This window comes from Anguilla anguilla, chromosome 1 (assembly GCF_013347855.1).
Source record: "Anguilla anguilla isolate fAngAng1 chromosome 1, fAngAng1.pri, whole genome shotgun sequence".
NCBI classification, from domain to species: Eukaryota; Metazoa; Chordata; class Actinopteri; order Anguilliformes; family Anguillidae; genus Anguilla; species Anguilla anguilla.
Window position 1 is genome coordinate 23,508,584 of NC_049201.1, and position 26,782 is coordinate 23,535,365.

At 42.1% G+C, this 26,782-nt stretch overlaps 3 protein-coding genes across 3 annotated transcripts; 2 read left to right on the forward strand and 1 right to left on the reverse strand.

The window, feature by feature from the left end:
- Nucleotides 1–238: 238 nt before the first annotated feature.
- On the forward strand, nt 239–14,335 carry mcm8 (minichromosome maintenance 8 homologous recombination repair factor). Its single transcript, XM_035407210.1, has 19 exons — nt 239–302; nt 1,048–1,342; nt 1,616–1,702; nt 2,187–2,269; nt 3,279–3,428; nt 3,597–3,700; nt 4,135–4,333; nt 4,976–5,061; nt 5,751–5,899; nt 7,470–7,668; nt 8,095–8,125; nt 8,362–8,502; nt 8,935–9,076; nt 9,875–10,070; nt 10,609–10,828; nt 10,954–11,163; nt 12,495–12,571; nt 12,834–13,023; nt 13,905–14,335. The coding sequence occupies exons 2-19, from the start codon at nt 1,069–1,071 to the stop codon at nt 13,995–13,997; spliced, it is 2,631 nt and encodes an 876-aa protein (XP_035263101.1). The 5' UTR covers nt 239–302; nt 1,048–1,068; the 3' UTR covers nt 13,998–14,335.
- A 521-nt stretch (nt 14,336–14,856) lies between these two features.
- Nucleotides 14,857–19,920, forward strand: crls1 (cardiolipin synthase 1). The gene is made up of 7 exons (XM_035392009.1): nt 14,857–15,999; nt 16,216–16,353; nt 16,820–16,949; nt 17,801–17,886; nt 18,294–18,362; nt 18,522–18,613; nt 19,287–19,920. Exons 1-7 carry the CDS (start codon nt 15,325–15,327, stop codon nt 19,375–19,377), a joined length of 1,281 nt encoding a protein of 426 aa, XP_035247900.1. The 5' UTR covers nt 14,857–15,324; the 3' UTR covers nt 19,378–19,920.
- Nucleotides 19,921–21,457: 1,537 nt separating this feature from the next.
- Nucleotides 21,458–25,434, reverse strand: LOC118213219 (leucine-rich repeat neuronal protein 4-like). Its single transcript, XM_035392018.1, has 5 exons — nt 25,260–25,434; nt 24,806–24,863; nt 23,746–23,893; nt 23,142–23,223; nt 21,458–22,804 (listed from the first exon to the last, which is right to left on the reverse strand). Exons 3-5 carry the CDS (start codon nt 23,876–23,878, stop codon nt 21,739–21,741), a joined length of 1,281 nt encoding a protein of 426 aa, XP_035247909.1. The 5' UTR covers nt 23,879–23,893; nt 24,806–24,863; nt 25,260–25,434; the 3' UTR covers nt 21,458–21,738.
- Nucleotides 25,435–26,782: the final 1,348 nt, after the last annotated feature.

The window sequence follows — 26,782 nt, forward strand, 5'->3', positions numbered from 1 at the left end:
CTTTTTAGGTATCATCGAGACGGTTTTCATTGGCTACTAATTTCAGGAGGCGGGACTTCACGTCATTAATTCATATTGAGAATGTTGCTTTTCTCTTCGAATACGTAGTGTGACCTACAGGATTGGTGTAAATATTAACTATGGAATATGTACACCAATAGTAAGAAAGTGCGCGTTATATGCAAGACAAACCACTAGTTCCGCTTTAAGGATTGGCGGAAACGGTAGTTACGTAATTGTCGCGCGATGCCTGAAAATATGGATTGAAAATGTCAATAGACCCCTTTCATTGAACTAACCAGGTTGTGTATTAACTCTAACGATTTTCTCATTTTTAGATATGTTAGTACTGTTTTTGTAATCGTAATGTATACGTTTCAATATCTAATAGTGTGCTTAAGAATGCATTTTATTCATACATTAATTCTTCTGATAGTTACTGGTAGTACAGTTGTTAGTAAATATTCTTGCTCATTTACCAGCTGGTGATATAGGCTATTTATTTGTTAATTTAGCGATCCTAGCTGTTAGCTTGTAAATCACAGTTGAACTGCAGTTCGCTTGTTTTTTGTTTTACAAAACCTGTGTGTGGCTTGCCGTAAACCAGCCAGCTGTGTAGCTAGGCAGCGACACTTAAACAGAAATATGAATTGATGCTCTTCATAGACCATTTCCATTGACAGATAAGCATGACAGCATATGGTCTGGAGTATGGAGGTCAGGACCTGGATAAAATGCTATGTTTTAAACAAAGCAGATATCATTCTATAATAATGTACTTTGTTTGATTCATCTCATCTGAATTTTGACACATTATGCAGTCTGATAGCATTATTGTTGAAGATAGCTTTCCACAGAATTCTGAGAGAGCCCATCCAATGTGAACAGCAATGGAGGGTAACTTTATTTCCTGGGCCTAAGCCACACACTGTCTGATGCAAAAGGATGTTTACAGTCAATCAACCTTGAGGTGTTAGGGTGGCCAGATGGGATCCATCTGAGCTTCAGGTTCCACCCATTCAAGACTGTGTCTTTCTCCGTCCACAGGACGTCAGTCAGAAGAGGAAGATGAGTAGAGAGCAGTTTGGAAGAGGGACTTGGAGGGGTGGTGGGGGGCCACAGGGAAATGAGAATGGTGCAAATAGATGGAGGGGGGACAGGGAAGGCAACTGGAGAGGGGGTCGGGGTTCATGGAACAGTGGGAAGGGAGAGAATGAGGGGAGGGGCAGAGGGTGGAGGGGGAGTGCTGGCGGAGGGTGGAGGGGGGGCAATGGGCGGGGCTGGAGTGGACGACCCTGGAGAGGACGGGGGGCTAACCCTCGACCCAACACTTCAGAACGAGGTGAAGCTCGTTTTCAATTGTACTCTCACCCAGCTAACGTATTGCATAGTTATCGTGTTTAAATAAACAAATAGGGGATGAAAATGAGGAAAAAGATTACAGTGACTCCATGTTGTGGAGGTTTAAGTTTTTGTATTAACCAGAATTAAATAATAAATAATTCCTGTCCGAATGAAAAAGACTAAAATAGAACACCAGTGTTGCAAATTTGGTTCATTTCAGGATTTGTATCTAAAATAATACGTTTTGATGTGTTTGTAAATTCATAACCAGGATTTGGGTCACAGCAGCCGAAAACCACACAGACAACACTGGACCACATGTGCCAGTACAAAGGCTGGAGGCTCTATTTCTCTGAAGGTACATGTACTAAAGGACTTTATGTAATACAATATCAGTGCTATCTCTAATTAGATAAATAGATTTGCCTGTAATATATTATCAGTTGTGCTGTTTAATATTCATTGGTTGTTCTGTGATAAAATATAAATTTCTCTTTCTTTTGGTTGATATTCTTTAGTCAATTTGTAATTATTGTTCTTCTCTGTTAATTGATACTCATTTTCAGTTTATTGGGTGTTGTGCAGGTAATATGCCTACTAAATTTACTAAAGAAGGAAGATGCACCAGTTTTGACGTAGCTATCTATATTAAAATCGAGCTAGTTTTTACTCTGAATACATTTTAAAATTGCATGAATACATTCAGGAAATAGAAGAAACTCAAGAAATCTCGAGGTACAGGGGGCAGGAAAGTTTAAAGTGTACGACAATGTCCATTTTATTGTTGTTTTTCTAAAAAATAACACTTGATGTGGATTTTGTCCTTTCTGACTTTTTTTCAGGTTATATTGAAAGTTCTCCATATATCCAGAAGATTCAGGCCTTTGAAGAGTACTTCACATCACGAATTGACCTTTATGATAAAGTATGTAAATTATTTCTCTAACAGAAATTTTTATTTTGTTTATGTGTTAAATATTTAATGTGTTAAATATCGATCTTTTTTAATGATCCTATCCATACAAACAGTATCCCTAAGCCTTCTATGAAAGATTAGATTCTTATTCATTTTGGTCTGCTAAGAAGCAGTACTGACAATGTTATTGAGAAACTGGATATAGAGGGTCATGGAGTTCTTGTACAATAGTAATGCACAATAGGGATGGTCTTTACCTTTGTTTCACCAGGACCAAAAATGGCAGGTGCCTCATTTACCTAACATGTGCTTAGAACTGTTGTCAAATTTGTTCTTATCACAATCATGTGTGTGACTCAGATCACGATGAAGTTGTTCTCCATGTGAACACATTGAAGTTTACCATGAAATATAATTAGCTATATTTGGTAGGAACCAGCGATTTTAGTCTCTTTAACATTAATGGGAAAATACCTCTAGAGAACCAGAGGTCATATTGCTTGAGGGAAAGATGTGTTATTGAGGATATTTGATACTAAAATACAGATAACTGTGCCAGGCATGCTCAAGGGAAAAATATTTATAGATGCATTTTAGTGAAGGACACCATACTTCAGACCTGGGTAAAGGTACCTTGCTGCCTTGCAATAGATTGGTGACCTATCCAGGGTGTATTCTTGCCTCTTACCCAATGCATGCTGGGATAAGCTGTAGTGCCTCTCGCGACCCTGAGCAGGATAAGCGGGTATAGATGATGGATGAATGGATAGAAAGCTACCTTGCACAGTTTGTGATGAAACGTGTGCCTGTGCATGCTTGATAGATGAGTGCTCAGATGTATGAATTTTAATTCATAGAGAGAACCTGTGTTTGTGTGTCACTGCAGTGCTCAGTGCACTGGTCACCCAGCAACCTATGTTTGTTTGTGGGTCACTGCAGTGCTCAGAGCACTGGTATCTGAGAAACCTCTGTTTGTGTGTGTGTCACTGCAGTGTGTCACCCTGTTTCTTTGTACCAGGATGAGATAGAGAGGAAGGGCAGCATCCTGGTGGACTACAAAGACCTGGTCCTGGACCCACAACTCTCCGACGCCCTGCCTGACCTGGCGACGCAGCTGAGAGAAATGCCAGAGAAGATTCTGGACTGTCTGGGCTTGGCTATTCACCAGGTGGGGCTCTTCCTGCAGCCACGCTAGCGCCCTGCCAGTGATGCTTTTCCCACCTCGGTCTCCGCGCGGCCCCTAGGTTTCGGCGTGACTTGGCCTTTGTGACATTCGCTGCTTTCCGGTTTGCTGCTGCTGTGACACTCTGCTCTTTTTCCCTGCGGTGTGTGCCAGGTCCTGACGAAGGACCTGGAGAGACATGCTGCTGAGCTCCAGGGCCAGGAGGGGCTGCCCACTGGCACCCTGCCCATCGTCAGCATACCGCACATCAGTGCCAGGTAATGCATCAGTGCTGGCTAACACATCCAAACATCAGTAGCATGCAACACATCTACACATCAGTGCCAGGTATCACATATACACATCAGTGCCAGGTAACACGTCTACACATCGACACCAAGTAATTTTCCATCCAGGCAGTTGAGCTGTAAGCAAATGTACATGATGTTGACAAGTGATTTGCACCTGTGGACAAATCAGTGCTTTGAACAGCTGTCCTCACCACCATGAGTCAGGACCTTGGTTTAGCGTCTCTTCCAACAGACGGACATCTCATCCGAAAGACACACGCTTCAAAAGCCTCAATGGCTGACGATGTTAAAAGCCCGGTTAAAAGTCCACAGCTGGGCGATAAGAGTATGTGTTGCTCGGCACGGTATATTAGAGTGTGTGTTGCTCGGCAGGGTGTATTAGTGTATGTTTTGATTGGCAGGGTGTATAACTACGAGCCCCTGACGGCCCTGAAGACGCTGCGAGCGAACCTGTACGGGAAGTACGTGGCGCTGAGGGGCACGGTGGTGAGAGTGAGCAATATCAAGCCCCTCTGCAGCCGCATGGCTTTCGGCTGCAACGCCTGTGGAGACGTGCAGTCTCTCCCCTTGACCGACGGAAAATTCGCCACTCCGACCAAGGTACTGCAAACCACCCCCATCGAGCCAAACCACTGTACCTGCATTGCTCTGAGAATGTGAACTACTACTCCTGTACCACTCCACAATGTAGAATAAACCATGAGTGCCAAGCTAAACCGCTACACTTGCATTGCTCTGTGAATATAGACTACTACTCCTGTGCCACCCCACAATGTAGAGTAAACCATGACCACCAAGCTAATCCGCTACACTTACAGCACAAACATACCACCTCACCAAGGTAAAACACTGAACCTATACAATCCATCCAAGGTAAACCACTGCATTAGGTATCGCTTTGAGGTACAAATCAGTTTGTTATTAGTTACATATTTGTTTGATATATGAATAACTCTATAATTAAGTTTTTTGCTTAAAATGTAAATCATTTAGTTCATCATTAGTAAATTTTCGTTGTCATTATTAATACCATATTATCTATATTAATACTGGATGGATGTTTCAACAAGCTGGCCTTGTGCAGGATTTACTGTAGTAAATATTGTAGACGCCTCAGGCAAACCTGTACGGTTTAAAAAAGTTTTAAAAAAAATGTATTAGGATGTGCTGGCTGCTGTAGTCATTTGCTACAAATAGGGGGTCATTACTATGATGAAATGTAACAAGAGTCTTTGTTTCCAGTGTTTGCAGGCAGAATGCCACGGGCGTTCATTTACACCCAACAGAAGCTCGCCCTTCACGCTGACTGTGGACTGGCAGTCTATTAAGTACGCATTTCCACCGCTTGTGTGCTGTTCAGCTCGCAGAGTTTTATACTGCACGCTGTGACACAGCAGTCGGCATCTGGCATCAGGCGTAAGGATTCTGTTCTCGCAAATCTTGAGAGTTTTAGCGAAAAGCCCTCTGGCTATGGGAGCAGAACGCTGTTTTTGCGTTGTGTTTTGAAGGCCCTGCTTTACTTCATAACTGCTTCACGATGCAGTAATGGAATATTGTTTTTATAGGCGGACGCACTTATTGGGATAAGACTGAACATTTTAATTAACACGAAGGTGTAGAATGGTCCTGTTCCCGTGTTTTCGGAGTAAACTTTGAACTGTCCCGTTGTGTTGGTTTTCATGGCGGTGTCCTAGCAACGTTTTATTGAGGTACTCAGGGGTGTTTTAATGAAATTACATAATAACACATTTGGTTCACACCCGGTTTGCCTCTTTATGTCCAGCTATTTTTTGGAAGGATTGGGATGATGTAAACACGTTTTCATAAGTGCTTATTAATTTAATAGCTTATATGACTCATGACCTGAGTAGAGTGAGTGTAATTACAAGACTAATAGTCCAGACATAGAAGGTAATGGACCAAATCTTTATGTTCTGCCCAGTAAACAGACGCTTTGTGTGAGTAAAGATTTCCGTTGACTCAGGGAGTGTTGGTGCGATTTGTCCCTGTGTGTCAGGATTCAGGAGCAGATCTCGGATGACCAGCGGGAGGCGGGGCGAATCCCCCGGACCGTGGAGTGTGAGCTGACCCAGGACCTGGTCGACAGCTGCGTCCCGGGGGACACGGTCACCATCACCGGGGTGGTCAAAGTGTCCAACGAGGAAGGTCCGCTGCCTCTGCTTGTGCTCCACATGACTGATCCCTTACTTATCACTCTGTGACTGCTCCCTTACTTATCACTCTGTGAATCCTCTGTGACTGCTCCCCTACTTATCACGCTGTGAATCCTCTGTGACTGCCCCCCTCCTTATCACTCTGAATCTTCTGTGACTGCACCCCTCCTTATCACTTTGTGAATCCTGTGACTGCTGCTTTCTCCTTTATCACTCTGTGAATCCTCTGTGACTACACCCCTCCTTATCATTTTGTGAATCCTTATGTGACTGCTTATAATTCTCTATGACTGCTCCTCTCCTTATCATTCTGTGAATCCTCTGTGACTGATCCCCTCCTTATCATTCTGTGAATGCTCTGTGACTGCTTCTCTTTTTATCATTCTGTGAATCATATGTGGCTGCTCCTCTCCTTATTATTCTGTGAATCCTCTGTGACTACTCCCCTCTTGATCGCTCTGTGAATGCTATGGGACTGCTCTCGTCTAAACCACTCTGTGCCCAGGCTGTGCTTAACCTCACTATGCTCTCCCCTGCTTACCATTCTGTGACTGCTCTCTTCTAAACCCCTCCGAATATGCACTGCTTAACCGTTCTGTCTTCTTTACCATTCTGTGACATGTCTCAACTCAAGTCTATGGTCAAATGGTCATCTTTCTTTGACCGATCTGTGATCGCATTTCTCTTAACTGCTGAATGACTGCTCTTAACCCCCTGGTTGACAGTTCTCGAGGTAAAATCTTCGTGATTGCTCTTCTCTTAACAACACTGTGTCCACTCCAAAATGGTACTATGTTTGATTACCATATTCCGAGACGTTCATTTTTATTGTTCATTGATGGGACAGAGATACTGTCTCTTCATATATAAAGGGTAATGTCTTTAAATATTTTAAGCCGCGTGGGATATAGAGGTGTACACATAGACTACTCCGGTAGCATATCATTGAGATCAACTGTATCCATAGACCAGGGGGAGATCCGAGGTCATCTGTCTTTAAATTTAGAGCCCCTGCACAACTGAGGTCAGCTGTCTTTATGTAGTCCAGAGGTACAACTGAGGTCATGGTTACAGGATAGGGCCAGGTGGCCTGCAGGGACACCTCCGGCCATCGAGGGGCAGCAGATCTCCTAATTCTTATCCTCTCCTGAATACCTCCCCTAGATAACAGCAGCTGCTTTTTCTTTACAGTTGCTGTCTATTTGCACAAGAGAGCAGTGCATTAATACCTGTGAGCAGCTTGTATGGAACCTTGAACTGAAGTTGTTTCACAAAACAAAGCATGGATGTGTGTGAATGTTTAAATCAAATTGCTTCAGATGATAAAATGTTTCGGTAGTTTTTAAAAGATAAAATACGTATTTATTTGAAGATAAAGGCTTTGTAACCTTTGTGTTGCCTCAGGAAATGACCACTTCTGCATCTTCTATAAAAACAAAATTTGGTTATTTATTTATTCAGCGAGGTGGCATTGAATTATGTATAGTTTTGGGCAGGATTGTAGTGTTAGAGGAGCGAAAGTGGAAGTCAACTCTCTGTCTCTGTCTGTCTATCCCCTTCAGCAAATGGGAAGAATAAAAAGGACAAGTGCATGTTCCTGTTGTACGTGGAGGTGAACTCGGTCAGCAACTCCAAGGGCCAGAAGTCGAAGGAGGCCGTGGAGGTGGAAGCTCAGGGGGCGTCGCTGGAGTTCTCCCTCAAAGACCTCTACGCCATACAAGAGATCCAAGCCCAGGAAGACCTGTTCAAGCTGATAGTCAAGTGAGCCGGGGTGGTCAGGGTCGAGGCTGACCACAGTCACATGGTCAAAGGGGAGGGAGCAGTTGCTGTCGTCACTGTTGCTGTGGTTACAGTCAAGTAGTCGATTGAGGCAAAGTGGTTGTTGTGGTTACTATCATGTCCTCCAGCCCCTTAAAGACAAAGAAGTTCTGAGACTTTATATTCTACACAGGGATGAACTATACCATGAATTAATTCCACAGTAAATATCCTGCTTATGCTACAAAATAATTGCCATTTATGACTTTTTCACAGCTTTTTCACGTTCATTTGATATGCATAAATCATTTTCATTTTCTTTTACACTTGATATATCATGGTCATAAATGGTGAATGTGTTTTGCTCAATGTTATTTTGTCAGTAGCTTCATGAGCCTAACTGTTCTGTGTGTGTCACTTGTCTTACAGTTCTCTTTGTCCAGCCATCTATGGGCATTTGGTAAGAACAGACATGGTTTCACCATACATTTGTTTTGTGCTTATCCTGTGTTTTGTGCTGATGTGTTTATTGTTAGTGTATTGTCAATGAGCTGACCCAATCAAATTCCAATCAACATTGTTGTTATGGTAATGAAGTATTGAAACTTGTAACTTACACGGCCATTTTCTCAGGATGTGCTAGGGCCTTCTGCAGTTCGGGGGTGAGGTATGGCGGTTTGTGTCTCTGATCTCCAGCTGGTGAAGGCGGGACTGGCGCTTGCTCTGTTCGGAGGCTGTCAGAAGTTTGTGGATGATAAGAACCGCATTCCTGTCAGAGGAGACCCTCATATGCTGGTGGTCGGAGACCCAGGACTGGGCAAGAGCCAGATGCTACAGGTAGATGACAAGGATAGTCATGATTATGACATGACAACTTATGTAGTCGTAAAAATAATTAGAATAGTAATAATAATAATTGATATACACTAAATGGGCTGCAAGTGTGTTCTGGCAAAAATGGCTTTTTTATATATATACAGTGAAAAATAGGGTGCAGTAATAATAATAAAATTTTTGTTTAAAACGTGCAAAAGTGCATCACAGACATTAGTTAAAAGCAAAACTGACATTGAACTCTGTCCACTGTGTTGTACACTGTGGGGATATAGCATTTTTCAGGTGTGTATAGTGAGAAAACAGTGCTGTGTGGTGGGCCTGCAGAAACGGTATGACGGATTTACATTGGTTAATAAAGCATCGGGATTGAGTATGGAGACTCTTTCAGGATGGTCATTTACATGAGCGTGCCCTTTGCCATTCACCCCACAGGCGGTGTGTAACGTCGCCCCCCGGGGCATCTACGTCTGCGGGAACACCACCACCACTTCGGGGCTCACCGTGACCCTGTCCCGGGACAGCGGGTCCGGAGACTACGCCTTGGAGGCCGGGGCCTTGGTTTTAGGAGATCAAGGTATTCGCCGAAGCGCTGTTTCCGTATAATAGAGCCGGGGATTCTAAACTTCTTCCCATTGGGGAGATTTTTCTCATGTTTCTTTTGCTGGACACCACAAGATATTTGTCTTCTGCCTCTGGTGATATCCTTCTTCCTGGTCTTCTCCTGTTAACATTACTGCCCATCGACTGGACCCTTCTGAATGTGTACTCAACACTAACTGGAAGTCTTCTTTGCATGTTTTTGCTTAATCTGGCCGCATGTTTGCTTGGCTTTGCACATCTGTGCCTATCTCCTCCTTATTTAACATATTTCTTCCAACTTACTTCACTTACACTACAGGCCAATGGTATTAGGCTACTTATGGTTTAAAAAAAAAAAAAACTTAAAGTAGATAATATTTCAGTCAATTTAACTACCCCTCCATCTCCCTCCCACCCCTCAACCTCCCACTGTGAAAAATGATTGGATAGACTTCCAATAATTTGTGTAACTGATAAAGGAGGCTATTTCAAGGAAATCATGTTTAAGATCATTTTTAAGTAAAGCTCATCTTTTTCTGTTATTTTAGGCAAAAATTTGAATAAAACTTTTATACGTTGGTTTGTTATTCAATAAATGTGCACTGAATTCTCCCCTACCTAATACTTCTGTCCTGTACTGTATGTGTGTCTGTATGTGTGTGTGTACACACACAATATAGTGGCACAATTATGATATATTGAGTATATATTATCTGAACAGTTATTCTTGAAAGAGGACACCAGGTGTATTTTAGCTTATAGAAATGTAATAAGGCAGTTGCATCTCGCTCAGGTGTGTGCTGCATTGATGAGTTCGATAAGATGGGCAGTCAGCACCAGGCCCTGCTGGAGGCCATGGAGCAGCAGAGCATCAGTCTGGCTAAGGCGGGCATCGTCTGCACCCTGCCTGCCCGCACCTCCATCATCGCCGCGGCCAACCCCGTGGGCGGGCACTACAACAAGGGCAAGACCGTCTCCGAGAACCTCAAGTAGGAACCTGCGAATGTTAACCTGTTCCAGTGCTCACCCGTCAGATCGCTAAGCGGTTGTTAAATACAAGAAAATTAACTTACAAGTAACTGGTTCTGTAATGTCGTTAGGTTTATGTAATTAGGTTTACATTAGGGGGCATTTAGCGAACGCTCTTTTTTTACAGAGCACATAGTATCCATTCATACAGCTTGATACATACCGAAGTAACGCAGGTTAAGTACTTGCTCAAGGGTACAATGACAATGTCTTACCTGGGAATCAAACCAGCAACCTTTAGGTGACAAGGCTAGTTTCTGATCCATTTATACTTCATTTCTGCCTTATGTGATGTTGTGTGCCATGCTGTCTTTGAATGCACTGCAACAACATACTGAAGCGCACTGCGTACTGCGTACTGCATGCAGCCTAGCCTCACTGCTGAGTTGGGGAGGGAGGGGAGTCATCTCATTGGTGAAGGTCACAGACCTGCCTTCACCTAATTGTGGACCAGTTGGACTTGGCCCCGGTTACCGTATGCCGATTTGTGCCCTGCAGGATGGGCAGCGCGCTCCTTTCCAGGTTCGACCTGGTCTTCATCCTGCTGGACACGCCCAACGAAGACCACGACCACCTGCTGTCGGAGCACGTGATGGCCATGCGCTCAGGGAGGAAGGGAGCGCTGAGCAGCGCCACGGTCGCCCGCACCTCCACGCAGGACTCCAACGTCTCCCTGCTGGAGGTGGTCTCGGACAAGCCCTTATCCGACCGGCTGAAGGTGAGGTCTTCGTCCGTGGAGGCCTCTTAACTGGGCCAAATGCACCCCTTTTCCACTCCGGGCTAGCCGTTGAGCTGGACGCGCATGTGATTGGTGGGTGTTTGGGGACGGGGCGGGGTTCGCAGGTTCACCCCGGGGAGGCGCTGGACCCCATCCCCCACCAGCTGCTGAGGAAGTACGTGGGCTACGCCCGGCACTACGTGCACCCCACGCTGTCTGCAGAGGCTGCGCAGGTCCTGCAGGATTTCTACCTGGAGCTGCGCAAGCAGAACCAGGCCGCAGACAGCACGCCCATCACCACCCGCCAACTGGAGTCTCTCATACGCCTCACTGAGGTAACACGCAAACACATGCACACACACGCACACATACACACACCCATATGGGTTTTTGCTACCTGGTGACACATGACTAGGAGAGTACGGATGGACACACACACACACACTCACACACCCCCAACCGCAATTTGCTTCATGCCAGCTGCAGTCTCTCACTTGTTGTAAACACACGCCCATACACACTCTCACATTCATACACGTAGGAGATATGGGGTGAACTCTGAACCACAGCTAAGGACATAGTTAAAGCCAGTTGAAATGCGTAGATAGGACACTATGCTTCACATTCAAACTATGTAGCTGATACTCAGTCACCTTCTCTCTGGGGTCTATCACTGTCTCCCCTCCTAATGCCTTAATGCCAGCCTGGCATAACCCTGCACTCCCGTCCATGTCTTATCTCTGCATGCTTCTGCACTGACTCACTCCTGACTCTGCTGTTTTTAACTCATTCATTTATTTCATTTTTTATTTGCCCATTTTCATTTTAATCAAGTAATTTGGTGAGAACTAATTTCCTGGCTAAGAGACATTAATGCTGTAATTAATACATATTAATACACTAATACTTTAAGCGATGCAACAGGCCTTACGAAGTTTGTGCAAGTGTTTAATACAATAAATATAAGAAATGTATATGGAAATGTGGAAAACATTAAGCAGATATTCAGTGCAAAATAATTAACGTACAGGAGTTTGAGTAGTAAATTGTAACAATTATTCAGACACAATTGTTAAAACATCAGAGAAAACACAGCTTCACGTTCATCTTTGACTTGAGTAGTGAAGAACACTTGCACGGTGCATTGAGTCCCACCTCACATCCTGTAACCTTCTTTCATAGACCTTCCTTTGTGTTAGAGAGTGTGTAGTCATGACAGTGTGACTGGTGGTGATGTAAACTTCGAATGAATTGCTTCATTGTTTTCTCTCCAGAATTCCATGTTTCCATAATCTCCAAATTTTTTGCAGAATCTCTGTATGTTTGAAAATCCACCGACTCGCCAAAAAAGTGAACTTCTCATTATGCAAGATCGTCGTAATGATTTCACTATCTTCCCATCTATCAGGAACTGGCATTTTACAGACTTATTTTAATTATTCAACAAAATTCCTTTTTAGATCAAATTGAGTCAGATTTTGCCGCTAAATTTTAAAATTGGAACCTGTCAGTGGATAGAACCTGAATCACTTTTCATACCAATCAGCAGTTAGCTAAATGACATCTGTCAGGACTATACCCTCAGGACGAATGGTCACCATGTACATGCCTGGGAGCCAACGGTCATCTGCGAACTTGGGTTTATCTGCTGTGTCCTCCTTTTAAGGCAAGGGCAAGGCTGGAGCTACGAGAAAAGGCTACCAAAACAGACGCCGAAGAGGTCGTGGAAATCATGAAACACAGGTAGGGACTAGTAGTCTCATTCATTTGTGCTTTTTACGTGTAACAACAAGAATATGGGCAACATTTTCAAAGCGTTCCTAAAAATGCTATCATTTTCCAAATGCAACTACTGTGCATTTATTTTTTGTTTGTATGTCTTATCCGTAATTCACAAACCCTTCATTCATCTTTCTCTGTGTACTCATCTCTCATTTGTACAAGTTGTTGTCCTATTTCCTGTTTCCTACGGCAGCAGCTGCAACTCTGTTTATGTCCACCACAGCATGCTGGACACCTACCAGGACGAGTTTGGGCGGCTGGACTTTGACCGCTCCCAGATGGGGTCGGGCATGAGCAAGCGGTCCCAGGTGAAGAAGTTTGTGGCAGCGCTCAACCAGGTCGCCGAGCGCACCTACAAGACCACGTTTGAGCTCCAGCAGCTGCGCCAGCTCTCCAGGGAGCTCAACATTCAGGTGGCTTCTGCCTCTGGGCTTTTACCCGCAGACTGCTGGGTCATTTTAACCCTATTGTGGCTCAGCGGCCACTTTCAGAGTCTACCCTGCTGAAAATTCCAGCTAAGACCAACTGAGATTCTCTAAGATGGTTTAAAATGGTTTAAGCTGTGTTTTTGACACTTCTAGCTGGTCATAGCTAGCACGTGGCTAGTCAAAGCTGGTCTCTGGCTGGGCAAAGCTGGTCAAAGCTGCTTAAGCTGGTAGAGTAAGCTGGTGGTCAACTGGTGGACTAGCTAACCATATAGGTTGGTCAGCTGGTGAATAGCTGGTTGAGCAGCTAAAAGTGTTGAAAACACAGTTTAAACCAGCTTAACCACTTTAGGGGACACAATTGTACTCTTTAATTTATATATTTATGTACTTATACAATTAAATAATGTTTTTTAGACTTTCATATAAAATCAACCTTGCCTGGCTTATACATCCTTGGTAATACCGAGCTCATTGTCATAATTATTTATATTAAATAGCTGTATGTTTTGTATAGATCCTTCATATACAGTAATGGCATAATGAGTTTTAATTGTTTCCATGTACTAGTGTGCTCTATATTGGGTCTGTAGTGGATATTGAAAAAAATCTAATCAAAGGTCATTTTGGGGGTGGCCTTGAGGGGACAAAGTTTGGGAACCAATTAGAATGAATGTATGGTGGCATTGTACACATGTAGGCATGTCTGTATAAAATCGCAATTGTGTGTTACCCAGTACCTGGTCAATATTACCTGAAATGTATAATCCATTTCCATCATAGTGTGTTTTATTTGGAAAGTTGTTATGATTTTGTGGATTGAGAGCCCTGGGAAAGTGAAACTGGTTTTCTTGTCTGGTTTATTTCAGGTTGCAGATTTTGAAGGTTTTATCAGTTCTCTGAATGAGCAGGGCTACCTTCTGAAGAAGGGTTCAAAGGTTTACCAGCTTCAAACCATCTGAATGAACATGACCACGGTCAACACTTCCATCAGAATGAACATGGTCAACACCTCCATCAGAATGAACATGACCACGGTCAATACCTCCATCTGAATGAACATGACCACGGTCAGCACCTCCATCTGAATGAACATGACCACGGTCAACGCCCCATCTGAATAAGCACGACCATGGTCGAAGTTTCAGTGAGCATGGAAAGGATGACTGGATCTCAGCTAACTGTATTTATTAAAAAGCAAAGCAAAACTGTCAGTGGGTTACATGTTCTATTTTTCTTCTTCCACTGACAACTTGTAAAGTTATTTTATTACACATTTTGTCATTTTAAAATTCAACTATCAGCCTGTATTACTATTATTTAATTTAAAAACTCCTGTTGTTTGTTTTCTTTTTTTACTTTGTGACTAACTGTTTAAGCTTTGAATGCTTAAGAATGAAATAATAAAATCACAAGGCAATCCAGAGTGAATCACTGTGTATGTATATGTGTGTGTGTATATATACAGTACCTGTAAAAAGTTTGGACACACCTGCTTATCTGCTTAAACCAGTTTTTTCATGATTAAAAATGCTTTAAACTGTATAAACTTGTCTATAAACACTTAATATTTCATTATATGATATATGTACTTATATAAGCAGATAATCATAAGTGAATTGCATTCAAAATTTTATTTTAATTTTAAAATGAAAATTGAAATCTTGTAATATATATATATATATATACATATATATGGAAAAAATATATATATTTTTTTTTTTGTAAAAATTAGCGCAGGCATTTACAGTGCATTGAAAATATATTGAATTAATATAACCTGTCACTGTCCCACAATGCATCTGTGGTCTGAATTTCGACTGTCACTTTTCTTCGTTCATTTCCGCGTCAAAGTAGTTCTGTTTTCATGCTCGTTGTTGATATTGGCAGAATGTACGAGTCTTTAATCGCCTACTGCTCATCCGTAGTTTCAATCGAGCCGTACGATTTCCAGTTAAAATTCGCCTGTGGAAAAGATAACCCGCGATCAGTGAGGATTGAAAATAGGAAAATAAGGTGGAAATCGCTTCTATGGTCCTGTACTGTACTGTCGTAAAATTGTAGTTAAAACGGAATGCGGCAATGTGGCACACGTTTGGAAGTGGGACGTTCTTATGTATCTCGATGAGTGGGACAGAAAGTGATTTGGATTTGGAAATTGGGAAATGTAAGTGGAAAAAATAAAGAAATATATCAAATGTTGATCCCAGGGGAGGGGGTAGTTGGAAAAGGTGTAGCCGGTTATATTACTACTCCGACAGCTAGCTAACGGTTAGATTGTTGGCTGCGATGTTCCTGGCAGTTTGCAAAAACAGCTTGATAACTTGTGCGAAAGGGCACGTACTCTCTTTTCCGAACAGTTGTTTTACGTCTACAGCAGTGTCCCGGTGCTCAAATGTTTGGAAAGACGCTGCAACGTCCTGGGGCCATAAAACATCAGTGAAGACCCTGCGAACAGAGAAAAAATGGTTACAGAGATTGAAAACCTCATTCTGTTCTTTGGGGCAGTGGCCCAGCTTAATGCACTTTCCTGCAGACAAACTACGTGCTCGCCGATCAACGATTAATACTGGGCTTACTGGATTTGGGAAGGGCCGGTCTACACCCGTCGTGTCCACACTTGTACAGCCAGCACAACCCGAGGGTGTCTGTCAAACTCAGGAAAAGGAAACTCATTGCAATAACATACACGTAAGTGCACTCCGTAGGTTAAGAGGAAGAAACCTAAGCCATGCACCACTTTCGCTGGATTTCAGACATGTGTTGTGTATCAGCGAAGCACCTGTAAATCCAGTTGTACTTCAACAAGAGCGCAGAAGCTATAGTAACCTTTCCCCTGGAAAGCCATCATCTGACGAACAGGAGGTCGACTCTAAACAGGACTCGAAAAGGGAAAATGTTACACCCACGCAAGGAGACATCCCACCGGCGGCTAATGAAGGATCGTTTCATTTTAAAGAGTTGGTAAGTGTACTCTCTGAGTACCCATGCATTTGAAAATATGTTTACTCGGTTTCGAAATTGACCAATCTGAACGGTATATCATCGCCAAGGTCAAATACACATTTGTTTGGAATACAAAGTGTGTTCATAATACTTTTTATTCATTAACATCAAATGGTGTTTTTGATCCTAGGACGTTTTTAATATTAATTTTTTGTTGGCTTGTTTTGTTTTTAGTATGAGAATCCGTGGACAATTCCAAATTTCCTGTGTATGGCCAGGATCGCACTGGCACCGGTTCTTGGCTACTTGATCGTGGAGCAGTATTTTCACATCTCTCTAGGCCTTTTTGCTCTCGCTGGAGCAACTGATTTGGTGAGTTATAGTGAACTTGTGAATTCTGGGTAATAATAAGGTGTGTGTTAAGATTTCCTGAATGGTAGATTCCGGCACCTGGATGTTACAGGTCAAGACTAGCTCAAAGACATGACTTGAAGAGTAGTAATTGTACTTATTTTGTATTTCCCCATTATTAAACTTGTAAGAAATTATCCAGGGGCTGTATCTTATAGACTGAAATTAAATTTTGTTATTGAGAAGTCCATCTTAATTGGCCAAGGCTACACCTTGCAGAGCCAAGTGCATTGTGCTCAACTAATTGAATATTAGTTGAAAGTAACTGGTAAAACTGGTGCACAGACTTTATTTTTAAAGCTCAATGTAAATGTGTGTTTTGATATCACATGTATGGCTGCCACAGGTCAGTCCAAAAAGTCCTGAGCATTGTTCCCAGGTAGTTGCATTGTGGGATATGTCATTATGTGTTGTGTTCTGTTTACAGCTGGATGGTTATATCGCACGTAACTGGGCCAATCAAAAGTCTGTTTTAGGCAGTGCTCTCGATCCATTGGCTGACAAAATCCTCATCAGTGTGCTGTACATCAGTCTGACCTATGCCCATCTCATCCCAGGTAAAAGTCACAAACGAGTATTTGCCTGGGAATTTTCCAGCTGGGCTCAGGCAGTGTTCCTCAAATGATAAAAGGCGACTTGGTTACATTCCTATTGTGTGCCTCAAGATTAAAATAACCAGCAATATGACACTTAGAGTTTTTGCCCGGTGCTACATGTTTTGTGCCAAAGGGTTAAGGTGTGTGGCCAGTTTCTCTCTCTCACATCTCAGGACAGAGAGTCTGACCCACATCTGAAACCTGACCAGAAGGATTTCGTAGTCAACTGCATTTAGGCCTAGGTCTTATGATAAAGACATTTTCAGTGTCCACGTTAATTAAGGTCATTGACAACTTTGGGATTGTCTTTGTCCTGTCGTAAGCACAAAAGCCAAATTGGAATTTTTCAAAGATTCGGCTTTTCATCAACAATTTATAAGATATTTTGCTTAGAAAGATTAGCTTAGAAATTGGTCGTTTATTAAGAACAGGAATCTAAATGAAATTTTTTCAAGATTGTTCTCACCAGGGAAGTTTTTAAAAACCAGTTCATATGGAGTAGATAAAAGTGCTTCCTCAGATGTACAGCTAAAACCTTTCTGAAAAAGCTGATGGGAATAGGGCCAACTTGGCAGGTGGAAGGTTGAATTTGTGACATGTCCCTCCTCCGATGCATATCTGCAGTGACTAAGACAAATGAGTCTAGGGTACCCTCACATGGTAATACTGGATAGTCTAAATTAACACCCTTTTGACTAATGTTTGAGGTTTTATCTCAGATTTTTTTTTTTTCAAATTCATCACTTTTCATGTGGTTGCTGTTTGTGATTGTAGTCATAATTCACAAGATGCTTACGTTGACTGTTTTTCAGCGCCACTCACAGCGCTGGTTATCTCGCGAGACGTAGCTCTGATCGCGGCGGTCTTCTACGTTCGCTACAAAACAGTCCCACCTCCGGCAAGTATACATACTGATAAACTGCTAAATTGCAGCTGTTTGTGATTGGCCTCTCTAATTGGATTTCATGGCAGGAATTGCCACTCCTAAAGTTTGAGCCACACCAGGTTTTGCTAGATGTTAGTAAGTACACTGAGTGGACACCAGCCATTGGTGGTGCGCTAGCCGCCTTATGGTAAGACCTGTAGTAGCCCAAACAGCTATGTGTTATGGGTGTTATGTATATTTGATGAATTCCATGTATGGGAGGCATTTGTAGTTTCTAGGAGTGTTCTGTATATTTCTGGAATTACCCCTGCAGGGGTGTTTGTAATCTCCAACAGAAAGGTGATTTCATGTCATGTGTGTCATTTGTGTGTGTGGAAATAGCACGTTTAATTGTGTACTTGTCCTCTTATAACCCACAGATAACTCTCAGCAAATTCTTCAACCCCTGCTATGCCACAGCCCAGCTGAAGCCTACACTTATCAGCAAGGTAAAGGACTCATTTCATTTGGAGCTGGCTTGGTCTCATGAACTTCATTTGAACATGGATTATACCCAAGTAAAACCCAGTACCATCAATTGATGAACATACACCAGGAAATAAACTGCCAGTCTGTTTGAAGGGTGTGGCTTTTGTATTGATTGACAGGTGAACACGGCGATTCAGCTCGTCCTGGTGGCGGCATCATTGGCCTCTCCAGTGTTCCACTACACAGACAGCGTGTTCCTCCAGGCACTATGGTGAGTACAAACCAGGAGCCCGCCCATTACCCTTTATCTGACCCCTACCACAGGCTACAGGGCCATGGCTAGCACCTTAGTGCAGTGAAGCATATCTAAGTCAATACTCCATATTAGTGATCAGTGTACAAGCCATGTTGTTAAATAATCAAATGTAACGTCTTGAATAGATTTATTTTCTGGTACCAATGCACACTTTGGCTAGTATTTTCAATTCATGTATGAGCTGTGGTGGTCATATGCAGTTGTACACAGTAAAATGTCCAGTGTTAATTCAATTTCAATAGCTAATATGAGTCCAGTACTGAACGTTTTACTGTGTATTGCACCTTAGCAGTGGGTGTATAGACCACTTGTGCTGAAAGTCTCTTAATTTAAGTACAGTATGCTATTACTTGTCACTGACAAGTATGTTTATTTAAACTTTCAAATGTAGCATTTAGTAAAAACATTTTGAGGTTTAGTTTTTGTGACTGCATGTTCTTGGGTCCTCAGAGTGAACCTACAGCAGTATGTTTGCTGTCTTTGTACAAATGTGCTGCATAGAATATAATTTCGTTTAAGAAAATGTAAAAACACAGCAATGCAGATGAATTTGAAATGCAAGCACATGTAAATAAATGTTGCATTCAACCAAATGAGCGTAAAAGTGTTGTGCCGATGCTGTTTGCAGGGTTATCACAGCCTTGACGACCACAGCTTCAGGTTACAGCTACTACCATTACGGAAAAAAGACCGTTGAAGTTCTGAACAACACAAAGTGATGTTGCCACGGAAATTGTAGCAACTCTGGAGGAACAGCAAGGGGGCAGGCGACTTTGGATAATCAAGTTGTGTAAATACTCAAACAGATTTGGAATTTAATTCCATCATTAAATTCATGAAAGTCCTTTTTGTAGTGTAAATGGAATCAATGCATTAGGGGATGTGGATTTTAAGGGTATTTTCACAATCATAGACATGATGCCTTTCCAGACTGGCTAAGGCAGAACATTATCAACAGCAAAACAATTTTATATCACAGTGAACCAATTGTAAACAAATTACTGATCTGAATAATAAAAAATGTGGGCAGTTGTCTTTTATTTTTCTCTCCGATACAATATATTTGACTTTACCTCTGACAGAGGTAATATACTGTACATTTTCTTTTACAATGATTATGACCGTGAGATGATTTTTAAGCATATAAATGTCTTTGCATTTTGTTCCACGTGAGATGGGACCAGTATATTCTAGACATTAATGGTGCTTTTTAATGTCATTGCACTGAAGGACACCAGTCAATAAATGAACAGTAACAATGATCCCAATGAAATATTTTGTACGGGTGAACTCACTGGCCAGCCCTGTTTGAGACAAGATGAGAGTCGTTCTTGTGTCTTCATTAAACTAGAGGAGCAAGTTTCAGCGAAGACTGGAATAAGTCTGGTCTCACAAACTCATCCTAGCTCAACCTAAAAGGCAGAACATCAATCATGGATCCCCATGACGTGCAACAAGAGAAACAAATCAGTCCAAGACTCTTGAGACTTTACAGAATCAAATCCCGGATCCATCGGGATTTAATCAGTGAAAGGTCATAATATACAGGCCAGTGTGTCGGTTTCAATGGGCTGTTCTTTGACCTCTTAATTTAGGTTCTTACATATTGTAATAATGGCTCTGATGGGTAACATAGATTGTAGATATTGCACAGTGGTTATATTTGAGTCCAAGCACACCTCTCCAGCTCGTATTTTTGAGCAGGTGTGGTATGTGTAGAGCCCACTTTAGAAAAGCTAAAATACAATACCCTTACAGAACAGTGTATATACTAATGGTAGGGTTTCTGAACTATTTAATCTAAAAGATAATCTGAAATCTTCAGTAGTGACTTAAAAAAAATACAATTATGAGCACTGCTCAATATACATACACAATATAAAACGAAAGGAAGCAGAACTTTTTAGCCATTAGCCTTAAGAAGGCCGTTATCAAATGTGACGTTTATTTTATGAAAGTATACAACTGCTGTACCTGTTCAGGTTAGGTTTCTGGCTCAAGTATAGAACAGCAGTGACAGATGTGGAATTTGCACTTACAGTACAACCAACTGCTTAAAAGACCAGTTCCCTCTTCTCTAGATCCAGTGTTGGGCAAAATACTTGGAAAATGTAATGAGGTACTGATTACAAATAACATGACTAAAAATGTAATTAGTAACGCCATCTGTTGGACTACTCAAAAGGTGGATTACTTCAAGTTTCCTTAGCCAAGCTTATTCTAGAATAAATGTGTCTGGAAATACATTAGTTTGTGTGCGTGTGTGTCTGTGTGTGTGAAACAGATGGCCTCTGTCTCATGTCAATGTGAGAGATGTAAACAAGCTAATGAGTCTTTTAATTTACATGATCTGGAGTTTTCCCAACCATAAGACATTGGGGAAAGCATTTTATTTCATATATCATAAATAAGGAATTTTAGTCTCCCCTTTTCATGCAGACTTGTAATGCTTGGCAGAACTTCAATGCTTAACCTTCCACAGTAAACCCCAGTGTATGTCTCTTTTATCCTCTGTCTTGTTAGAAGAAAATTCTCTTGGAAGATTCCAGAAGCACCATCTTTAAGTGCCTGGAAAATTTAATAGTGGAAAATGTTATGCGTGAAAAGAGGTGTTCCAACCTGAAGCCCAAATTATTTTAAAACATATGGATGAATGCAATGGAATAATTTAAATAATTCCTTAAATGCTCAGAAATAGCATTGAATAGCTGTATGAATGTACTAGTGTCTTATTATGTATTTTATTAACATATTCTATAAATATTTATGTAAACGTCAACTCTTGAATGAAAACTGATGTTTTTTTTTTTTTTTAAAGTTTCTTTTTGTTCTTTCTCTGAATCTTTAGTTACCTCAAACAACATAGTATGAATGTGATTAGTCAAAAAATGAATGAAAAACTAAGCAAATGTGCTTGAAGCTAATATAGGTTAAATTACGTTCCTGGTAAAATGATGGCACAAATGTACATTTCCAAAACAGGAGAACTGTTGTGCATACTACCCGCTTGCATACTTGGTGGTACATACTACCAAGTGCAAGAGTACACAGCATTGAAGGTATGTTTATGTGAGCTAGTCCTATACCTTCAATATGTCTGCTGTCTCCTGTGGGTGGTAGTAGGCTGGGTTTCGGATGGAAATTAGGCTTGTGTTACGCTGGTTTTCCAGCGGCGGTTTCCTGCAGTGGCGGCACAGGCAGACGGCGAGCACCAGCGCCAGCACCGCCAAGCCCGCCACCGCTGCAGCCAGGTAGTAGGTGACGGCCGCAGTGCCCTTGGAGGTTTTGAGCACCGTGCACCGCGGGCGGGAGGGGCCCGCGAGGTTCTTGGCAACCACGCACACCGAGTACGCCCGGCTCTCCCCCAGGGCCGTCAGCCTGAACCTCCTGAACGTGGGCTCCAGGGCGTGGCTGGTGAGAGCCCCGCTCGCTTCCTCCCGCACCTGCAGCTCGTACCCGGAGACGGAGGAGTACGGCGCGCACCAGCGCACCTCCGCCGAGCTGTCCGTCACGTCCTGGGCGTCCACGGCGAGAGGGGGTGCCGGAGTGACCGAGTTGAGGGTCAGGCCCGGGCACATGCAGCTTCCCTGGGAAACCAACAGGCAGGGCAGCTGCAGGTGGGCGCAAGGGTCGTGCACGCATTTGGGCATGTCCCTCCTCCCCTTCTTCATCTCCTCCTCCTCCTCCTCCTCGTGCTTGTCATCGCTGTAATCCGTGTTGTTCTGGCTGTTGAATGCAGGCATCTTTGGGGACGTGATGGAAGGCATTTGGGTTGTGGTTGCTTCCCCATTTAGCGATGGAGAATTTGTCTCTTTGTCATTGTCTTTGTGCGGGTTTATTTTATCTACAGTTAAAGTGACAGTAGGGATGCTGTTGGTTGCAGCACTTAAACTGGTTGCTGCTGTGGTGAGCATGGCGGTTTTGCTGGTCGCTGCTGTGATCAAGCTGGCACTTCTATTGGTCGCTGATGCGGAGAGTATGGTGGTTGTGTTGGTTGCTTCCGTGGTCAAGATGGTGTTTATATCAGACTCAGTGAGCGTTGGGTCTGTATTGGCTGGCGCCATGGTAAGCATCACCATGTCCAGTGATGGTGTCATCATTGGTATTGTGTTGGTGGGAGGTGTAGATGACCATGAATCTTCATGGCTGCAATTAGACAGAGCACACCTGCTTTTTAACACGTAATTAATGAACTCCCATGTCATTCGCTGATCGATACCTGTTGATAGACAGTTGCATTTTTATCTTCAATAATGGTAAATCCCTATTATCTCAGACTACACTCCAATATTAAAATTGGGACACTAACAACATGCACTACACTAAAGACGAGACTCTATTAGTGTAGACATATTATATTCATTATGTTGAATTCCTGACTGAATATCTTCAGTGATTTACCTCAAGGTTTTCTATTACTTATCACAATGTGATTAGGAATCTGCACCCTTTACAATTCACAGATTAATACTGTAGTTCTTACCTTACATCTTCAGTAATGGAGAGAGGTGTGCTGCTTGAGATATTTTCGGTCTGATTTCTCAAACTCATAGAATCACTGGAGTCTGTGATAAATGATAAGTAGTTAAGGTCATCCTTTCACAGAACACAGGCAACACAAATTTAATCATTGCCAGCTGTTGAGTAGAATAGAACCTTGTGTGTGTGTGTGTGTGTGTGTGTATGAATGCACAGTAATGTGCAAAGGTCAGAGACCACCCTTTTGTTTATTCAATTTACAGTAAAATCAGCCACTCATCATGTGGAGGTTTTTGCCTAATTTTATGTTAAATATGTTTGCTGCATTATTGTCTGACACTGAAAAAGAAATAACTCATACTTAATGGCTTTTTGTCTTCACTAGAAAACAAATAAAGGAAAGGGTGGTCTCTGACATTTGCACAGTACTGTATGCATGTACAGTATGTATGTAACCAATCAGGGTAATTCATTTATTTAATAAATGACACCCAGGATGTGAAAGTTGATGATTTTGTCTGTGCTCAGGCCTCGAGAGAACCTTGAAAGCCAAAGTGGTTTTGAACTTCTGGTCTGGCTGAGTAACCCCCAACATTATTAATAGATACCTGGTAGAGTGCCAGTGATGGTGGTGGTGTCGATAACAGTGAAGTTAAATTGTGGGATCTGTTCGTCTCCTCGTTGACAGCCTCCCCTCCAGAACACACTGAGGCTGAGAATGCAGATGAGGAGCAGTGGCATATTGTCCCTTTCTCTCTATAGAAAAAAAAAACGGAGGGTAAGAATATTAACTTTAAAATTCAATTTTTGAAACGTCAGTGCCTTTGCAAAAAGACCACTCTCACATGATGCAAATCTTAAAATATTGTCTTAAAGCATAACAATTTTAGACAGAAATAGAAAATAAAACATATTAATATTCACTGATCAGTGTATTCAAGCAGATACGTACTGATAAAAATGACCAATTCTAAGCTCTTGTTAACACATACAATGAGGGAAATAACAGGATACTCTCAAAAATTTTAACGCTGTGCAATTAATTGGGAGAGATTTTACACGCTTATCACAAGGATACCACTCTTGTCTGGAGCAAATTTCAGTGAGAAAACAAATGCATAAATTGGGGTTATGAGCAACAGTAACCCTGTGTTTTATTCAGATATTTTAAATTAGTCTTTTTTTAAATCCATAAAGCAACAATATTTGTGTGTGAGGAGAATTTGGTATTTGTCTTTTGGAAGCAATGTTTTAAGTATGTAAGAAACACAAGATTTACATTTTAACCAGTTAGTAGTCCATCTATTTGGCAGACTGCCTGTGAACTTGAAGTGAACACCCATTACAGAATGGAAACACCATTTCAGACATACTTTCTTGTGTTTATAAATGATGTTACCCACTTAAAATCAAAAGGAAATTGTATTTTCTAGTTCAGAAATTTGGAAAAGCTATATATACATCTTTATCTTGTGGCTATTGAGCACTTTAAATTCAATTTAAACACAAGAAAGGTAATTGCACAGGGTCCCTAAGATATCTTTAATGTTCTATATGTCAGATATTATAAAGACTGCTCCTGAACATCTATCAGATTACCACGATCTCTAACGTTGCATATTTCCCACTATACCCCAGCCCCCTCAGATAAGGCGCATGTTTATTTACCGTTGCCTTGGCCACACTGTTAGCTTATGGCTCCTTTTCTGGATATGAAGATGTGTATCTGGAGCCAATGAGAACAGGGCATGTGACATCTCCCGTTTCCATTAGTTTACCTTCAGACACACATTGAAGCTTTGATAATGTTCCAATGAGGCTGGATAGACTCAACAGCCTAAAATGGTTTATTCTTGTGTATTCACATTGTAGGATCCTTTCTCCTCAAAGGCTGACAGCTGCAATTATGACATTCTTCTTATTGGATGCTGGTCTCTCTCTCTCTATCTCTCTCATTGTTTTTATTTATCTTTTTGTCCTGTCTTCACTCTCACCCTCTCTTTAGTTTACTTTTTTGCCCCCCTCCCTCCCTTCTCCTGTATGTCAGTCCTGCATCTGCGGCCTGCTCTCTCACACAGTACTCACCTATACGAAACCTGAGATAAAAAAAACTGACGCTTACTTCTCAGATGGCAGTGTTGGATATTCCTCCACGCAGGCGACTGCGCTGGATACACTGTGCAGGTGACTGTGCCAGAGACGCTGTGCCTGCAGATGGCTGTGCTGGTGATATTCAGCGCGCAGGTGGCTGTGCGGGAGATGCTGAGCGTGACGGACTGCACTAGGAATTCTCTGACCGTTTCCCCGCCTTCCCGTACCGGTTTATACCAGGCAGGGAGTCTCCGCTGGAATGCGGTGGGAGTCCATTTGGGAAGTTGGGCATCGAGTTTCAGCTGTTCTCCTCACAGGAGGCATGCAGCTTGGGGTGTACAATTGTACAGTTGGCGACGTGTTTCCACGGTAATATGAACAAGCAGCGTGAGACATTTTACCTATTACATGTGACATGTTAGACGCATTCCACACAGACTACCTGAACACTAGGCAGGTGCCGGTCTATAATGCTTTATTTCACTATTTGTGTGTGTGTGTGTGCGTGTATGCACCTTATTTATCTAATGTGCATCAGCCTCACACTAATAGCCAGGATGAAGCTTGTTACTGCAGACCTCCACCCTCCCTCACTCTCCCCTGTTTTGATCATGAACAGACTGCCCCTAGATTTCCCCCTGACAGCTGGACAGATAAGAATAACCTTAATTCCAGTGAAACGCAGATGAATATACAAGCCATTTTTGCTGTAAAATTATTTTTAGGACCCATTACAGAGCTATGCTTCCCTCTCATTCACATCATACACTGGATAATTAGGGCGGTTAACCACAAATCAGTGTAGACTCATCAATTAACCAATCAGCAGGAACAGAGATGTAGCATCATGGTTTTTTCTTGCTTCAGGCAGAAATCACCCCTAAGCATTGACACATGACCTGCTACTACACAACTACACAAATCCTAATCTTAACCATTATTAAGACAATGGCTAAAATGATTTCAGGCCAGCACTTGTTTTAACTGTACTAGTGGTGAGCGTTTGCAGCTGACTACAACTTTGAATGACTTATCTTATTTCAGGCAGGCTGCAGGTTGCTTTTTTATTTTTAAATTGAGCTGGTATTTTTGCTTTTTTTCTGAAAATGGTTGATAACACAAAGTTGAAACTGAAAGATGGACTATATTGTTTACACCTCCTCAGTGACTAGATAAATAGGACCCTTCATTTTCTGGGACCTGGATGCAATGCTATCCAACAAACTGCATCAGATGAATGGAAAGTCCAATATAACACATTGACAGTGGAAGCCTCAACCACAGTGGAAAGAATGTCTGTGACCAAACGTGCGGTAATATCCACCTGATAGTATGCAGTGTGTACACAGATGGATATAGCCACTGGATTGCAGCTTTGCTATTTTGCACAATCTACAGGTTTTTGTCACACACAATCACTGAAAGTCCAGTGAATTAAACCAGTGATGCTCCAGTTTAAACCCCAAAATATTACCATAGACACACATTTACTTTCCCAGAATTATGAACAACATTGCATTTCATGAGTTCAACTTTACAAGCATCCTCAAAGAT

Bases quoted from the DNA above. Each gene is read 5' to 3' on its own strand.
- mcm8 (XM_035407210.1), top strand. From the start codon at position 1,069: ATGAGTAGAGAGCAGTTTGGAAGAGGGACTTGGAGGGGTGGTGGGGGG. The intron at 5,062-5,750 runs GTACGCATTTCC...CCTGTGTGTCAG, and splicing joins GTGGACTGGCAGTCTATTAA to GATTCAGGAGCAGATCTCGG. The intron at 8,126-8,361 runs GTAAGAACAGAC...TCTGATCTCCAG, and splicing joins CAGCCATCTATGGGCATTTG to CTGGTGAAGGCGGGACTGGC.
- crls1 (XM_035392009.1), top strand. From the start codon at position 15,325: ATGTTCCTGGCAGTTTGCAAAAACAGCTTGATAACTTGTGCGAAAGGG. The intron at 16,354-16,819 runs GTGAGTTATAGT...TTCTGTTTACAG, and splicing joins TCGCTGGAGCAACTGATTTG to CTGGATGGTTATATCGCACG. The intron at 17,887-18,293 runs GCAAGTATACAT...TATAACCCACAG, and splicing joins ACAAAACAGTCCCACCTCCG to ATAACTCTCAGCAAATTCTT.
- LOC118213219 (XM_035392018.1), bottom strand. From the start codon at position 23,878: ATGCCACTGCTCCTCATCTGCATTCTCAGCCTCAGTGTGTTCTGGAGG. The intron at 23,224-23,745 runs GTATCTATTAAT...CATTTATCACAG, and splicing joins CATCACTGGCACTCTACCAG to ACTCCAGTGATTCTATGAGT. The intron at 22,805-23,141 runs GTAAGAACTACA...GTCTAATTGCAG, and splicing joins TCCATTACTGAAGATGTAAG to CCATGAAGATTCATGGTCAT.